Here is a 13,659-nt window from a genome sequence, read left to right as displayed (position 1 = left end):
CGATGCCGCAGCTTCATTATCATTGGGCGACGGCGTTTCTATGACATTTTTCTCCAAAAGACGACAGCCGGCACCTTGCGAGCTTGCTACAAACACGACTTGCTTCGACAGCCCAGAGCTATTGGTTGGCAAAGACAACACCAAGCTTGTTATGAGGGTCGTATTTTTTCTTGAGCTCAACGAGTCTAGTCCAATTCACGCCAAAGACCTGTCGAGGCGTCAGTTTCCAGCACATCCTCTTGACAGCAATACACAGCTTACCTCTTTTACGTCGACATAGTCATCCACGAAGTTTGGAAAGTAATCGGCCTTGGTATGTCTGGGATCAATCTCATATGGTCCTTCTGCCATCGCCCCGTGAGCCAACGCGTCTCCTTCCCCGGATCCAGGCACTCTACCTGCACCCAGCTGAAGATTATGTTGGTTCCGCGTATGGGGCCATGCAGTTTCCTTGCTAGGATAGCCCAGAGATTGGTACGCCGCCTGGGTTTGTGAGAAAAAGGCCGTCCCCCGTAACCAGAAGATGCAAGCTACTCACCTTTTGCATCACTTCGACCAGTACGTATGTGCTCCGGGCCAGCCCTGGGTCCTTCTCCAGAAGATCAAGGTACCATTTCCAGGTCCGCAATATCAACTCTTCGTCGATTGCAAACAGGGTAGCCCCGCATTGCCAGGTGTTTGTAATACCCATTGTAGCCTTCAGACTGTCTGGCCTTGTCAGCCATTGCCTGATCGATCCGCGTGCTGACACTTACCAAACTGCTGGTTGACCCCTCGAAGGTTCAAAGACGTGGTCATGTCCATAGCGCCCTTGATATCGAGCGCCCACTTGAAGCCATGTTCGCTTCTCCCATGTTCTTCACCACGAGCATCGTACACAAATATTGCCAGGCCTGGATTGGGCTCGTTGCCAACGTATGCGCCGATGCTCAGGTTCAAGCAAAACAAATGCAGCGCCAGCCGGGGGTCAGAACACCGTGAGCAGAATGCAGCAACCTCTCGAGCCACATCTTGGAGTGCCTCAGCAGGATAAATGATCTGACCGCAGTATATTAACGAGGGGTACTTATAAACCCTCATCTTGAACGCAGTCACGACAGCAAATTCTCCTCCGCCACCCCTTAATGCCCAGAGAAGGTCCGGCTCTTCGCTGGCCCAGATGATGCTGCCATCCATCTTGACCACCTGAGCATCAAGCAGATTTTGCGGGTCACTGGCAAGACCATATTCTGAACTCAGCCAGCTCTGACCTCCATGGAGAATTGAGCCTCCTACTCCAACGTACGTGCATCTTGCACCAACAGCAGCATAGCCCGGCGCTTGCTCTTCGACCTTGCGATCAATCTCGCCCCAGTCATGACCAGCGCCAAAGGTGATTGTCTCATCTTCTGGACTGAAAGAAAATGACTTGAAGGCAGACAAGGAGACAAGAATGTCCTTTGCAGAGGCATTCCCAATACCGGTGCATCGGACAGCAATGTCAAGATCTGACTTATTCAGATGCTCAATGAGGGTGCTCAGAGTTCCCAAATCCTTTGGCTTGACTACAAGACGAGGCTTCTTGTTCCATTGCGCAGCCCAGGTCCGGGATTGATCGTCATATTCCGGCGATTCGGGGAGGACGATCTCCTCTGGACTTAGCAGGCCTTTTATTTCCTCGAGCTGCATCTTGGAACAAAAACCGAGATACTACTGGTTGCAATGCCACAATGGCGCAAGCGTTTGCTGAGGGTTGGAGAAATGTACTGCATCCGTCCCCGTGTAGTTATAAGCGTGGATGACACATCAGGCGCCCGAGAATAAGGCCTTCATTCTCGTGGGCAGCTCGAATTCCTTGATGCCAAAGTCGTAGAGGTGAGATGAGCCTTCGTATTGCATCTCACCTCCAAAAGTCTGGCGTCCAATCCCTGTGCTGCAGGAGACGCCATTACTGGGATCAAAGGATGAAAGTGTTCAGTAGTTCTGAAATGAGGCTACTCACACGTTGCTCTCCATTGATTTTGATGTAGGATTATGAGCCACCCCATCGTTATCATATTCGAGAAATAGCTTCGAGAGCGCTCAAGCTCGCACGAATTAGTGCGAATCCGCGGCGTGGCGCGTGAATCCTGGCTCGGTAGACTTCGGCCTCGTGATGCTGACTGTTATGGCAGGACCATAAAGGTGCATTTGTCATCCTCGTCATGTAATACTACGTAGGAGATTGATTGATTGATTGACGAAGGTACTCTGTACAGTATGTAAGATTCGAGGATGCGGAATCGATACCTTAGGCTGACTGCCTAACCTTGGTACGAAGGGTGCGAGCAATAAGGGGTGTAAAAGGCAGTAAGGCAGGTGCAACACTGAGAACGAGGATGGATCCCCGAAACGCCTAACTCCGTATTGCCAGTCAATTACAAGCAACCACAGTATTTAACTGGAACACCCATCCTCGGATCCTGACAGGCTCGGTCAGTCACCTTGAACGCTCATCATGACTCAACTCGCGGAGATCGACGCACTCGAGGTGTTGGTTATTGTCGACAACGAGGTCGACCCGATATCATCCTACCAAATTCCTGGATTGACAGTTGGCGGGCAACTAGCAGATGTGGCTCTTCGGGGACCGCTCCAAGATGATGAGAGAGGTTCCGCGAAGTTCGAGATCAGGATGGACAATCTCTGCTGCGGTGCCCATGGCTTATCTTTGATGATCGTAGGGATCCTATTCATTTAAGCCCTCGGAGGATAACCAGCATACAGACAGCAATCAAAGGAGATAAACGCCACACGATGCTGTTTGATACGGCACCAGAAGACCACATCTGGGAGCGCAACGCCAAACGGCTTAGAGCAGACATTGGATCGATCGAGATGGTGCAACTATCTCATTGGCATCGAGACCACTCTGGAGGTATGCTGAAAGCCGTGTCTATGATTAATCAGGCACGACTCTCGGAAGATGGGGTCATCGTTGATCTTCATCCCAATCGGCCTACCTACCGAGGCTTCCTGGGCCCAGCTGGGCCAGTGTCACTGGAGGCTGACCCAACATTCGCTGAGATTGAGGCGGCGGGAGCCACTGTGATGAAGAATGACCAACCGCACACGGTTCTAGATGACATGTTTCTGGTGTCGGGCGAGATTCCTCGCGTGACTCCTTACGAGGTGGGTTTCAAGCGCGGCATGAGGTTCAACCAAGACTCCGCTAGCTGGGAAAGTGACGAACTCATTCAGGATGAGCGATTCTTGATGTGCAACGTCAAAGGTACCGCTTGGATACGTGACCGTTCCATCGCCGAAATGCTTACCGTGCGCAGGAAAAGGCCTCGTGGTGTTCACGGGTTGCAGTCACGCTGGAGTTGTCAACGTGGCGAAGCACGCCTTAGAGCTCGGCGGGAAATCGCCTTTGCATGCGGTAATCGGCGGCTACCATCTCGTGGGGCCAAATGAAGCCTTTGTGAAACAGACAGTGGCAGATCTCAAGGAGCTCGACCCCGATATCTTGATGCCTGGCCACTGCTCCGGCTGGCGGGCGAAAGTCGAGATCGAGAGCGCGATGCCTGGAAAGCTGGCTCCGTCGACTGTGGGAACAAAGTTCTCATTCTAGGGAACTTACCTCTATCATTTAATCAGGGCTGAATTTCTCCGTCGGTACAAGAGTGAGCATAGTATTAATGGTTGTCAGAGAACTCTGAATGAGCATATCTGTTTCCATTCTGTTCAGCTTGCAGCTGCCATTCATGCCCGCTTGTGTCCTCAAAACTCGAACTGCACGACGATGAGTGCGGGACGAAGAGGGAAGTTGCAGGCGTCAAAAGACCTCAGCGTAAATGAAACTGTGGCAATGGGATAAGTGCGAGAGGCTCGATGGAGGCCATATAAATAGATCTCGGCGCAATCACTACGATCCTTGGGCTAGGTACTGTAAAACCCTCATACGTCTAGACCTGAGCTGAGTCAGGAAGCTCCTCCATCAAACTTCCTCTTGTGATGTATGCTTCAATGTACAACAGCTCTCTAGAACCTCAGACGTCTTTTCGTAAGCAGCCTTGACTTTGATGGCGTCCTCTCGGCTAATATCCTAGTTATTCACGTGGAAGCCAAAGCACTCCCAAAGCACACCGATCCTAGCATTAACTGAGGCTTCTGTTTCCAGCCGGTTCTGCTAGCCCTGTTCAGCTAGCCATGCGAGGTGCGTCGTCTAAAAACATCGGTCTTCGTGTATCCTGAGACAAAGACTTTTCAGCTTGGGCATGAAAGATGGACTACAGCATAAACAGCCACAAAAGCGCGCAAATTCTCTGCTGAATATCATTTGTGTCGTGATCAATCTGACCTGACGAAATATGCAGATGCAACGTACCATTCTGCTGCGCCCGAATCCTCCTGATTAAGGACAATTCTGGCAGCAGTAACTGAAGGCTGTGTCGCCAGTCCTTTGGGTGTTTTTATATCATCAACTCTACCTAAGCCAAAAGACACAAGGTTGATTGCGATCATTTTCGAACGGCATTAGGGGCTCGGACAGGTCAGATACATCTTACTTGACGCACTTCGTACGCTTTAGATCGAAGTACGGAGAACCTTTTGTCAAAGCAAGTTCCGTTCTGGGTTTGCCAGCTGCCGTGGATGGGCAACATCGGGCGTCCAAGTACTGGTTGCGGTCTATGTCGAAAGCGCAGGGTCAAGGTCGGCTCTATCGTACGAGAATGTAACGGAATACCTTGCTGACATGATCTGTAGTGCGACGAGGGACGACCGGGTTGTCGAAATTGTGCGAGGCTCAAGAAGCCATGTCCGGGGTATCGTGTACCAGGCTACGGTACCATCCGATCGACTATCTTCGTGCGCGGCCCACAATCACCAAGTCAAGGTTACGGATCGACAGAGAGTTTGCCTCAGGCCCTGTACTACTCGAGGCGAGCTACTTCCACAGAGGCTGAAGACAGCGATGCTGCACAGAGTGATTCGGCCCTGGAACTCTCCGCTCAACGTTTCCACAGACCCCCCTCCTTGGGCAAGCTTCCCCAAGATGTGACTGAACAAGCTGTCTGGTACTCGCTCTCTCAACTGGATGTCAATTCTCGAGTCCTTTACGGCAACGACGCCTTTACTTTCCTCCCCGCCATCCTTTGCAAAGCCGGCCCTCATTCGTATCTCCACGCGGCCATGAGGGCTGTTGGTATCATTAACCTTGCCAACCGATCACCCACAGTCGATATGCGGAACGCCGTTGATCTAGAATATGCCAGGGCTGTTTCGGGAGTCAATGCAGCGTTGGCCGATCCTGAACAGCGACTGGGAGATGAGACATTGGTGGCAGTTTGGTTGCTTGGGATGCGAGAAGTATGACAATCCATACAGGAAGGTGTCAAAAAGGTGTCTGACCTGCCAACAGCTTCTTGCCAACGTCACAGGTTCAGGCCAAGTCGATCCAGAAGGTTCTTCGGCGCTGCAAACACACATCGACGGCACCCTGATGCTTCTGCGACTGCGCGGGGAGCATCAATTCTCCACTCCAGAGGGCTGCCATTTGTACCAGCTCCTTCTGTCATCCATGGTATGTTGCCCCCTTGCGAAGCCGGTGGAATGACTCACTGGGTCCTCAGCATTGGAGACCGTTATTTGCGGGCGAGGAACCATCCCAGGAGTATTTGATATTGGAGTCACAAATTTCGAAAGCGGTGCAGGCTTTGCCAGAGGCGTCGATTCGACTCTGCAGTTTCTTCCACGGTGTTTCGAAATTGCGCGCGCGGATCAAAAATTTCCTTTCCATCGACCTGGACCAGTCCGTAGATCAAGAGAATTTGGTCGCTTCGTATTTCAAAGCCGCTGCAAAACTCGAAGGCAAAGTGGCTGGTTGGTGCGACGTATCCGACTGGGTACCCCGACGTGTCATCATCGAGTCTTCCCACCTTACTGGTCATCGAACTCCATGGACATCTGGAACCCTCTTTCGGCTTCATTGCTTTGGATCTTGGAACGGCTTCTTTCACTGGAACCGTTACTTTGTCGCCAAGATTTGCTTACATGCTGCGTTGCTGGATGTGCTGGCGCACCTTGAAGCTTTTCCTTCAGCCAAGGTGGGGGAATATGAAGGACAAATTTGCAGTGACTTGGTAACTATCCATACTACGGCCATTCAGGAGATTGTTCAAGACTTCATCGGCACAATGAGTTACGCCTTTGGAGATGTTGACGAAAACGGGAACAGTCGTCCCGTCCCCAGTCCAGCTGTGAGTGAAGGAAATCGTCAGGAAAGTCGTGGTATCAACGTCCCTGCAACTATGCAAGTCCAACCACCTTTGGTTTTCCTGACAACCCTGAGGTGTCTTGGGCCTGGTCAACGAGAGGCCATGTTCTTGGCCTTGCAACGTGTAAGAGCCGAATTCTGTTTGCGGTAACTCAATTTAGCGGTGGATCTCGAACAGACGATGGCGGCTCCATGACTTGATCTATCATGAGTATTCCTGCCTGGCCGGCTGGTCGGTTGAACCAATCTGTCTCCACTTTGCTGTGAGGACAAGCCTTCCAAATTTGCATGAAAACTGCTTCTGCTTGAATGGATCGGCTTCCGCTCTGAACTCCTTCACCATGCATTGTTTCCACGTTTTCACCCTGCTGTGCTGATTATAGCGTCGGGGCCCATGCAGGCTTTCATGCAGTTTAAAACATATCCAGGTCCAGGTCATTCAGGTCCATATCACTACCCTGCAGACCGTAGAGAGCGTCGAAGTTCATGTCCGCGTCGTTCGCGTCCAAATTGCCCATCGCAGCAACTTCGTCCAGAACTTGATCAATCCCATCGGCTTGTTCTTGATCTCCTTGCATGTCCACGACTCCTGCTGACGCGGGGACACCGTCCAAGTTAGGATCTGCTGTGTCAATATTGCTGAGCTGCTGAGCAAAAGCGAATGCATTGAGGTGCATGTCCTGGACAGTGAGAAGATTGGTATAGACTTCGACCTGTCGATGCAGGCGAACAACGGCCTCTGCTGATAATGAATCTTTTCTTTTGAGTACCGCACCCAGATTCTGATGTTGCACTCGTAAAGCATCCCTGAGCCCGCACCCAGCGGTACAGACAATGGTGGAGACGGTGTCTAAGGCGAAAAGGAAATCATGACTGTCACTGAGCTGGATGAGTACACCCAGCAGTAGTTTCAAGGTTCCTTGAGCACCAATCGTGTGGATGGCGCGATAAACCATCGACGGGATTCTTGTAGACATCGCCTGTTCCTGACTGGAAAATGTCCCGCCTGTAGTGATCATCACGACGATGCTTTGTTGAAGTGCACTCGACAGTTGATCGTGCTCTGCGACTATGCCATGCTCGGGAGAGAAAGAAAAGTCGGGGGAATGTTTCACCAGCTCAGCGACGGACTTGAATTTGCCGTCGTCATGCAACTGCACTGATTTTATCCGCTTTCCTAGTTTGGATGCGGACATTGACAGTATCGTCCCATGTATGTCTCGCGACTCGGGAGTCCCAGGCGCTTTCATGAACACGTCTAAGATGGTTGCGGCCGCAGAAGAGTCGTCCTGCAGAACGTCGCCAATCCAATTGAGCGCTGAAGCCAGTGATGGTAATAAAAAGGGTTCCAGAAGGTCTGTTCCATGTCAAGGATTGGACAAGGTTGGGGAAATATTGTACTCACAGTCAAGGCCAGCTTTGAGAGATTCATGGGTGAGCTTGTCTTGCTGATAGGCGATCATGGATTGGCGAAGCAGAGTAGGTATCAAAATATAGAAGTCATGTGGGCTGCAATTGGTGCATAGCTCATCACTCAGACCTTCGGCGAGATACAGTGCATTGATCCAGTTCCCAAGATGTGTTGTTTTCTCTTCAGAAAGCGTCTCCAGGCCTTTCTCTGAATCAGCATTGCTGAAGTATTCAGCGAGAAATCCGTCCTTTTTGCGGATACCAAGCTCAGTCTTGGCCAGCCCCAACCGAGTTTTGCACACGAGTATGAGGAGAAAAGCCGCTCCAAACTCGTCATAGAGCGGTTGAGCTTCGCCTTCGTGGTGTCAATAGAATCTTCCTGTCCACAGCTGCAGGACTTACCATGAATTTCACTCCAGTGCCATTCGTCTAGCAGTGTACACAAAGGACCGAGCCAGAAAGATGGAGGAACGAACAGAGAGATGCAGTTGATTGCGACAGGTCGTCGTATAATGGCATTTGCAAGGTCTTTGAGATACTGAGTCTCTTTGCTGTGGCAATAGTTGTGCATAATCTGGGGAACCATTAGCATTCGTCTAGGAATTCGTCTTTCGGGCCAACACTCTACCTCAACCACAGCTTGGCTAATGAAACCAGCACTTCCATCACTCCGAACGAGTTCTTCCACGAGTTTCGGTCCTCTTGCGTGGTTTGCCACAACTTGTGAGATCAAGTCGTCTTTCGTATATAGACCCTTACTCATACCTGACACTACGTCTTCATTGCCAAGGAGTTGCAAACTGGCTGTATGGGTGATCAAGTGATGAAGAGAACAGGTATTCAGGAAACGGGAGCCAATCAGCAAAAGTTCCTTGGTGGACAGCTGTGGCACGACTTGGCCCCAAGCGTCGGTAATGGTTTGTTCAGTATCGAACCCGTGAAACGAGGATGCCGATACCATCGAAAGGAGATTTGGCAGCTTGTTTTGCAGGAAAATCCGAGTCTGTTGATAGCTGAGCGATGGTTCTCGGTTGAAAGATTGCACTTTAAGCATTTGAAAGGACGCAATAAAAAGATCCATGAAGACCGCTGCGTAATCATTCTTGCTTCAAGTCAGCGTTGAGCCTTTTCGATTGAGCGAATGCCTACCTGATGGCGAGAGCAAAGGTAATTAACCAAAGCGCCGTCGTCAATCGTCGAGCCCGTCGAGAGCTACACTATTAGCGCAGGCTCCTTGCGCTGGATCGCCCGACTTACCATGACATCGAGGTACAGAATGGTCGCTGCCCTGGATGCGACCATGTGGGTTTCCGGAATATTAGCCTGAAAATCCAGCGTCTGAATGTCGGTGAGCTGAGCGGAAGAGTCGCCAGGTTGAGAAATATTTTGATTCAGCACACTTAGAACAGTATTGATTCGACCAATGAGATGGGTCGATATTGTTGAGTACAGCGGGAGACATAGTTCCAAGGATTGCCGAACAGAGGTCCGCAAGTCTTGAACCGAATTGGAATCTTTGCTTGACTTGGTCCTTGAGTCGTTGCTGAGTGACAAAGCCTCGTAGCCGCCATCGGTTGCTGCCATTGAGACCACAAGAAATGCAAGCGCTTCAAGCACATGGAGCTTGTCCGCGATTGGAGTGTCGTCCATGTGATGAGACACCTGACGAGCCAAAGATGCCAGCCATCTTGAGGACAACAGCAAGGACTTTTGGGCTTCGGAAGAAATGACCTTGTACTTTGGAGAAACCATGACCATGATGATATCTTGCAACGTCTGGTTGTAGCAATGCAGAGCAGCAGGTGTATTCACTGGTTTGGCACTGTTCCACTTGGAGATAAGGACCAGCAGCGCAGCGGAGGCACTGACAATGCCAGAAGTCCCGATATGCTCAAGATATAGCGAAATGAGAGGGTCACCAGGTGCACAAAATGAAAGTCGGCAGTCGAGTAGTGCGCTGAACAATTGTTGGCCGTCAATTTCATCTTGGTATGTCTCCAGTAATGTCGCGAACTCCTCAAGCGACATCCTGCGCAGGAGGCAATAGCGGACCAGTTTCTGCGACTCGGTGACAGCCATCTTTATGGCCACGGAAGCAACAGGGAGCGCGTCAACCTTTCCCGTACGCAATGGCAGGACAAGCCTTCAGTACTCTCTACCTCATTGTCACAAAGCTGAATACGCAGGATCCATCAGCTCATCCCAGATCGCACGGTCGTCTCTCGATCTTGAGGTATCCTGTAGCGATGTTCTCGTCGGATGGGGGGAAACAGATACGGGAGTGAAGTAGAGTCGCCTCGAACTTGACATACATTCGGGCGAAGGCTTGGCGTGTTTGTATCAGCTTAGTCATCACGATTTATTCATGCCTGCGGAGACACATCAAGGCGAGGATGGGTAGCAACGCCAACACTTGTGAATATCGAAGAGACCGGGCTCCATCGCAACTACTTGCACCGAGCGATATGCTTCAACGGTGCTGGTTTCCCGGCCAGCAGACTCACATGCCTCATCAATCATGTATATCATACAAAGATACGGCACACTCGACAACGCTTTCTTCGCAGGATGACAACCACTCCGTCGATCGCGCTACTCCCAGAAGACGTCCAGTTGGGACTCTCGTCGGCTCACGATATTAGCTCTTATGAAGATGTCATCGAAGGCTTGGTCAGGAACGCACTGGATGCCGACCCAACCTTCCTCGCCATCGAGGTGGACTTCGCCAAGGGATATATCTCAAGCCGCGATGATGGGGCCGGGATAAAGAGCCATGAATTCTCGGAAGCTGGTCATCTGGCGAAACCCTACTGTGCGGGAAACTGCGCATTTTCTTGTGATAGACTAGCTGACGGGTTAACAGGCACTTCGAAGTTCGATACGCCGCGAGTCTCCTACGGATCTCATGGCCGCTTTCTGTCCAACCTATCATCCTTGTCCCTCTTGTCTATATCATCTCGGCACCTCGACGATGGATTTATCAGCCGATTGGTTTTATATCGTGGGCAGGTGATCTGCCGGCAACTACGACTGAGCATAGAAGATGGCGGGCTCGAAGAAAGTGGTACACATGTCGAGGTTCGGAACCTTTTTGGAGATGTGCCGGTACGCCTGAAGCAGATGTCTGTCCGATACTCGAATGAGGCAGGGGTGGACAAGACGTTTGATCGGCTTAAGCTGATGCTTGTGGGCTACCTGCTCGCCAGACCCAGGGCACAGAAACTGCGAGTAGCCCTGAAGTGCGGCAAGCGACGATATCTTCATCAGGATCTTGGCCGAGGGAATTGCCCTACAAGCTCTGTGAATCTTGTGGCCGCTACGCTGCATCGCGCCAATTTTCTCGCAAGCGCCAGCACAGAATCCTGGAGAACTTTGTCTCTTGTCACCAGCAAGTTTGCAATTCGCGCCGCCATAGCGATCGAGCCTGTGCCCTTCAAGACCTGCCAGTTCATCTCCTTGGGACAATTTCCACTAGTCCGTGAAGACAAAAACAATTGGATGTCGGATGTGGTGAATGAAATCATCTCAAATTCAAGTTTTGGTGCTGTGGAGGACACCCTGACTTTCCAGGGAATGGCGAGCGGGCCTCGAAAGATACCCAATCAACAACCAGCATTTGGGAAATATGGGAAAGGTGTCGATCGTTGGCCGATGTTCTACATTCGTATCGAAACAAGGGCCGACACAGGAGTTACACTGATGCATTCAAGCGAATTGTTGGAGCTTGACCACCAGATCGACCATCTTGTGAATGCGTTGGAAACGTTGACCTACCAATTTTTAGAGGACAATGGGTTCAAATACAGGACGAGAGGCAAGCGCAAAGCCAGCCTCCTAAGTTCAGAGGCGTCGCCAAAGAACCTGTCGGTTGCAAGTCCTGTTCAAGGATTCAATTCTGCTTGTTCACGAAGGGGCTCTGATCGCAGCACCCTCAGGCATTGGCATCGTGTCAAAAGCGGGCGAGGTCTTGGTGCCGAAGACATGAGTTATGGCTTAAGTTGTTCGAAACCAGTCAATGAAGACCAGGCAGTTGCCGAATTACCCGCATCAGTACACAATAACAATGACAATATTGATTCACGACGTGTGACTAGCAATCAGCACGGCATCAGCAACATCCGTGGAGAGACTCGGTTCGAGCAATACGTCGATCAGGTTGGGCAACAAGACGACGAAGCCCGCCCTATTATCTGGGTAAATCCTCGTAATGGTCAGCCAACTCGCATTCACCCACGAACTGGGGCTCATCTTCTCAATAGAGATGGTGACGTCGATCGAAGCCTGCCGCCGCATCTCGCTTCTGGCTCGCTAGGTCGTAGACTCGAATTGAGGCGAGCAAAAACGGCAACCTTGGAAGCTCAGCCGAAAGGTCATCTTGGGTTGACAACCCGCTTGCAGAAGTACAAAGGGCTTCTTGACCGTAGGCACACCGAGAAGCCGATCATGTCCCTTACGACCCATGAGATACCGCCTTCAGATGGAGGTGGAAGAACCGCGGGAACCTCCAATATTTGCAGCGGGAAGGGCCTCACACTGACTAAGGAAGCACTCGCTGCCGCCAGGGTCGTTGGTCAAGTTGATCATAAATTCGTGCTTGCTATGCTACCAGGATGCCTGATGCCGTCGGATGGAGAACGCGGAAATATTCTTGTCCTTGTTGATCAACATGCCGCCGATGAGCGAGTCAAATATGAGCGGCTGTGCCAGGACATCTGTGGTAGCGCTTCAACTAGCCTTGTTACGCCATTGGTGTTTGACATCGATGAGAACGAGGCGACACTTTTTGAGCAGCAGCAGGGGTATTTCCAGAGGTGGTGCGTCACATATACCATCCGTGAAGGATGCTCGACCCGGGGCGGTCGTCAAGTTTATTGCGTGGAAGTCAGCGCGCTACCTACACTCATTGCTGAGCGCTGCCGCGCGGAGCCCAAGCTTCTAATTGATCTACTGCGTAGTGGCATCTGGTCACGCCGCTGTCGTCCGTCCGGAGAAGGTTCTGGAGACATTCCGACAAATCAAAGGTCAGATGATGGAAGTGCTTGGTTTTCAGATTTTGCTCATTGTCCAACACTTATGGTAGAGATGCTCAAGTCTCGATCTTGCCGCACGGCTGTCATGTTCAATGACGAATTGTCGCTGGGGGAGTGTACTGAGCTGATACAGAGGCTTTCACGGTGTACTCTTCCTTTTCAGTGCGCTCATGGGCGACCAACTTTGTCAGTGACAGTAGAGGTTTATGACGATCAGGACTTCGGATCCGGGGGGCGTGCCTTTACAGAAGACATGGGCAGCAGCGAGCAACTTGGATTTGGTGCGGCGTGGGATAATTGGATTGGGTCCGGATGAAAGATACATGGTGCTCTGGATACTCTATCCCTGTACTCGTATCGAGTGCTGTACTCCGTAGAGCTTACATTGAAGTTTACCTGTTGGTGAAGAATGTACTAGTAAAGTGTTGGGCGACCCCAGCACAGCACAGCACAGCACAGCCAGCCGCCAAATATTTCCTCTGCTGAATACGAGCTCGTATGAGATATGCCCTGCCCGGCGTCTGACGGCTGCGCCTGCGGCCTCGCCTGTCTCAGATGACGCCCCCACACGCGCGGACTTTCGACTTCGACTTGTTGGCAAGCGAGGTGATGCGCGCAGGGCATTTCACCGCAGCCGCACCCAATCAACCGCCAGGACGGGCAGAAGGAGGGCTCAGGCGGCCATCCTTTTCGTTCACAAGCAGCTCGTTGCAGATGCCGGTGTCAGGGTATGGTGTCAGGTGAATCACCACTTGGACGACCTACCACTCATACCCCTCTCTTACGACTTCAAGTTCAGCCCATGCAAGCCTGATGCTGGGCACGTCTCGGACTCGACCTGCATGCAGCAGAATGAAGCTCACCGACATTCCCCGGAAAGTGCGAAGTCCGGTCCATCTCATGTACGCAGTACCTTGCAATTGATCGTTGACTCGATTTACCCTACCAAGAAATTATTGGTTGTCAATGCGAGGCTTTTGG

General features: G+C 51.4%; 5 protein-coding genes across 5 annotated transcripts; 3 read left to right on the top strand and 2 right to left on the bottom strand.

Moving 5' to 3' along the window:
* Window positions 1–31: 31 nt before the first annotated feature.
* On the bottom strand, window positions 32–1,668 carry PV05_02173 (uncharacterized protein; the record flags this gene model as incomplete). Its single annotated transcript, XM_013467256.1, has 4 exons — window positions 32–208; window positions 262–483; window positions 539–708; window positions 756–1,668. 4 exons carry the CDS (start codon window positions 1,666–1,668, stop codon window positions 119–121), a joined length of 1,395 nt encoding a protein of 464 aa, XP_013322710.1. The 3' UTR covers window positions 32–118.
* Window positions 1,669–2,425: 757 nt separating this feature from the next.
* Window positions 2,426–3,845, top strand: PV05_02172 (uncharacterized protein). Its single transcript, XM_013467255.1, has 3 exons — window positions 2,426–2,698; window positions 2,746–3,250; window positions 3,303–3,845. Exons 1-3 carry the CDS (start codon window positions 2,477–2,479, stop codon window positions 3,590–3,592), a joined length of 1,017 nt encoding a protein of 338 aa, XP_013322709.1. The 5' UTR covers window positions 2,426–2,476; the 3' UTR covers window positions 3,593–3,845.
* Window positions 3,846–4,477: 632 nt separating this feature from the next.
* On the bottom strand, window positions 4,478–9,905 carry PV05_02170 (uncharacterized protein). Its single transcript, XM_013467253.1, has 6 exons — window positions 8,906–9,905; window positions 8,798–8,860; window positions 8,277–8,750; window positions 8,051–8,222; window positions 7,644–8,003; window positions 4,478–7,595 (listed from the first exon to the last, which is right to left on the bottom strand). The coding sequence occupies exons 1-6, from the start codon at window positions 9,725–9,727 to the stop codon at window positions 6,652–6,654; spliced, it is 2,835 nt and encodes a 944-aa protein (XP_013322707.1). The 5' UTR covers window positions 9,728–9,905; the 3' UTR covers window positions 4,478–6,651.
* PV05_02171 (uncharacterized protein) lies at window positions 4,603–6,389 on the top strand (the record flags this gene model as incomplete). Its single annotated transcript, XM_013467254.1, has 4 exons — window positions 4,603–4,674; window positions 4,729–5,331; window positions 5,384–5,545; window positions 5,595–6,389. Exons 1-4 carry the CDS (start codon window positions 4,615–4,617, stop codon window positions 6,387–6,389), a joined length of 1,620 nt encoding a protein of 539 aa, XP_013322708.1. The 5' UTR covers window positions 4,603–4,614.
* A 159-nt stretch (window positions 9,906–10,064) lies between the features above and the next one.
* PV05_02169 (uncharacterized protein) lies at window positions 10,065–13,110 on the top strand. The gene is made up of 2 exons (XM_013467252.1): window positions 10,065–10,460; window positions 10,512–13,110. Exons 1-2 carry the CDS (start codon window positions 10,217–10,219, stop codon window positions 12,992–12,994), a joined length of 2,727 nt encoding a protein of 908 aa, XP_013322706.1. The 5' UTR covers window positions 10,065–10,216; the 3' UTR covers window positions 12,995–13,110.
* Window positions 13,111–13,659: the final 549 nt, after the last annotated feature.

The sequence above is a fragment of the Exophiala xenobiotica genome, assembly GCF_000835505.1.
Source record: "Exophiala xenobiotica strain CBS 118157 unplaced genomic scaffold supercont1.1, whole genome shotgun sequence".
NCBI classification, from domain to species: Eukaryota; Fungi; Ascomycota; class Eurotiomycetes; order Chaetothyriales; family Herpotrichiellaceae; genus Exophiala; species Exophiala xenobiotica.
Note: the sequence above shows the minus strand (reverse complement) of the source record. Positions and strands in the feature narration are given on the sequence as shown.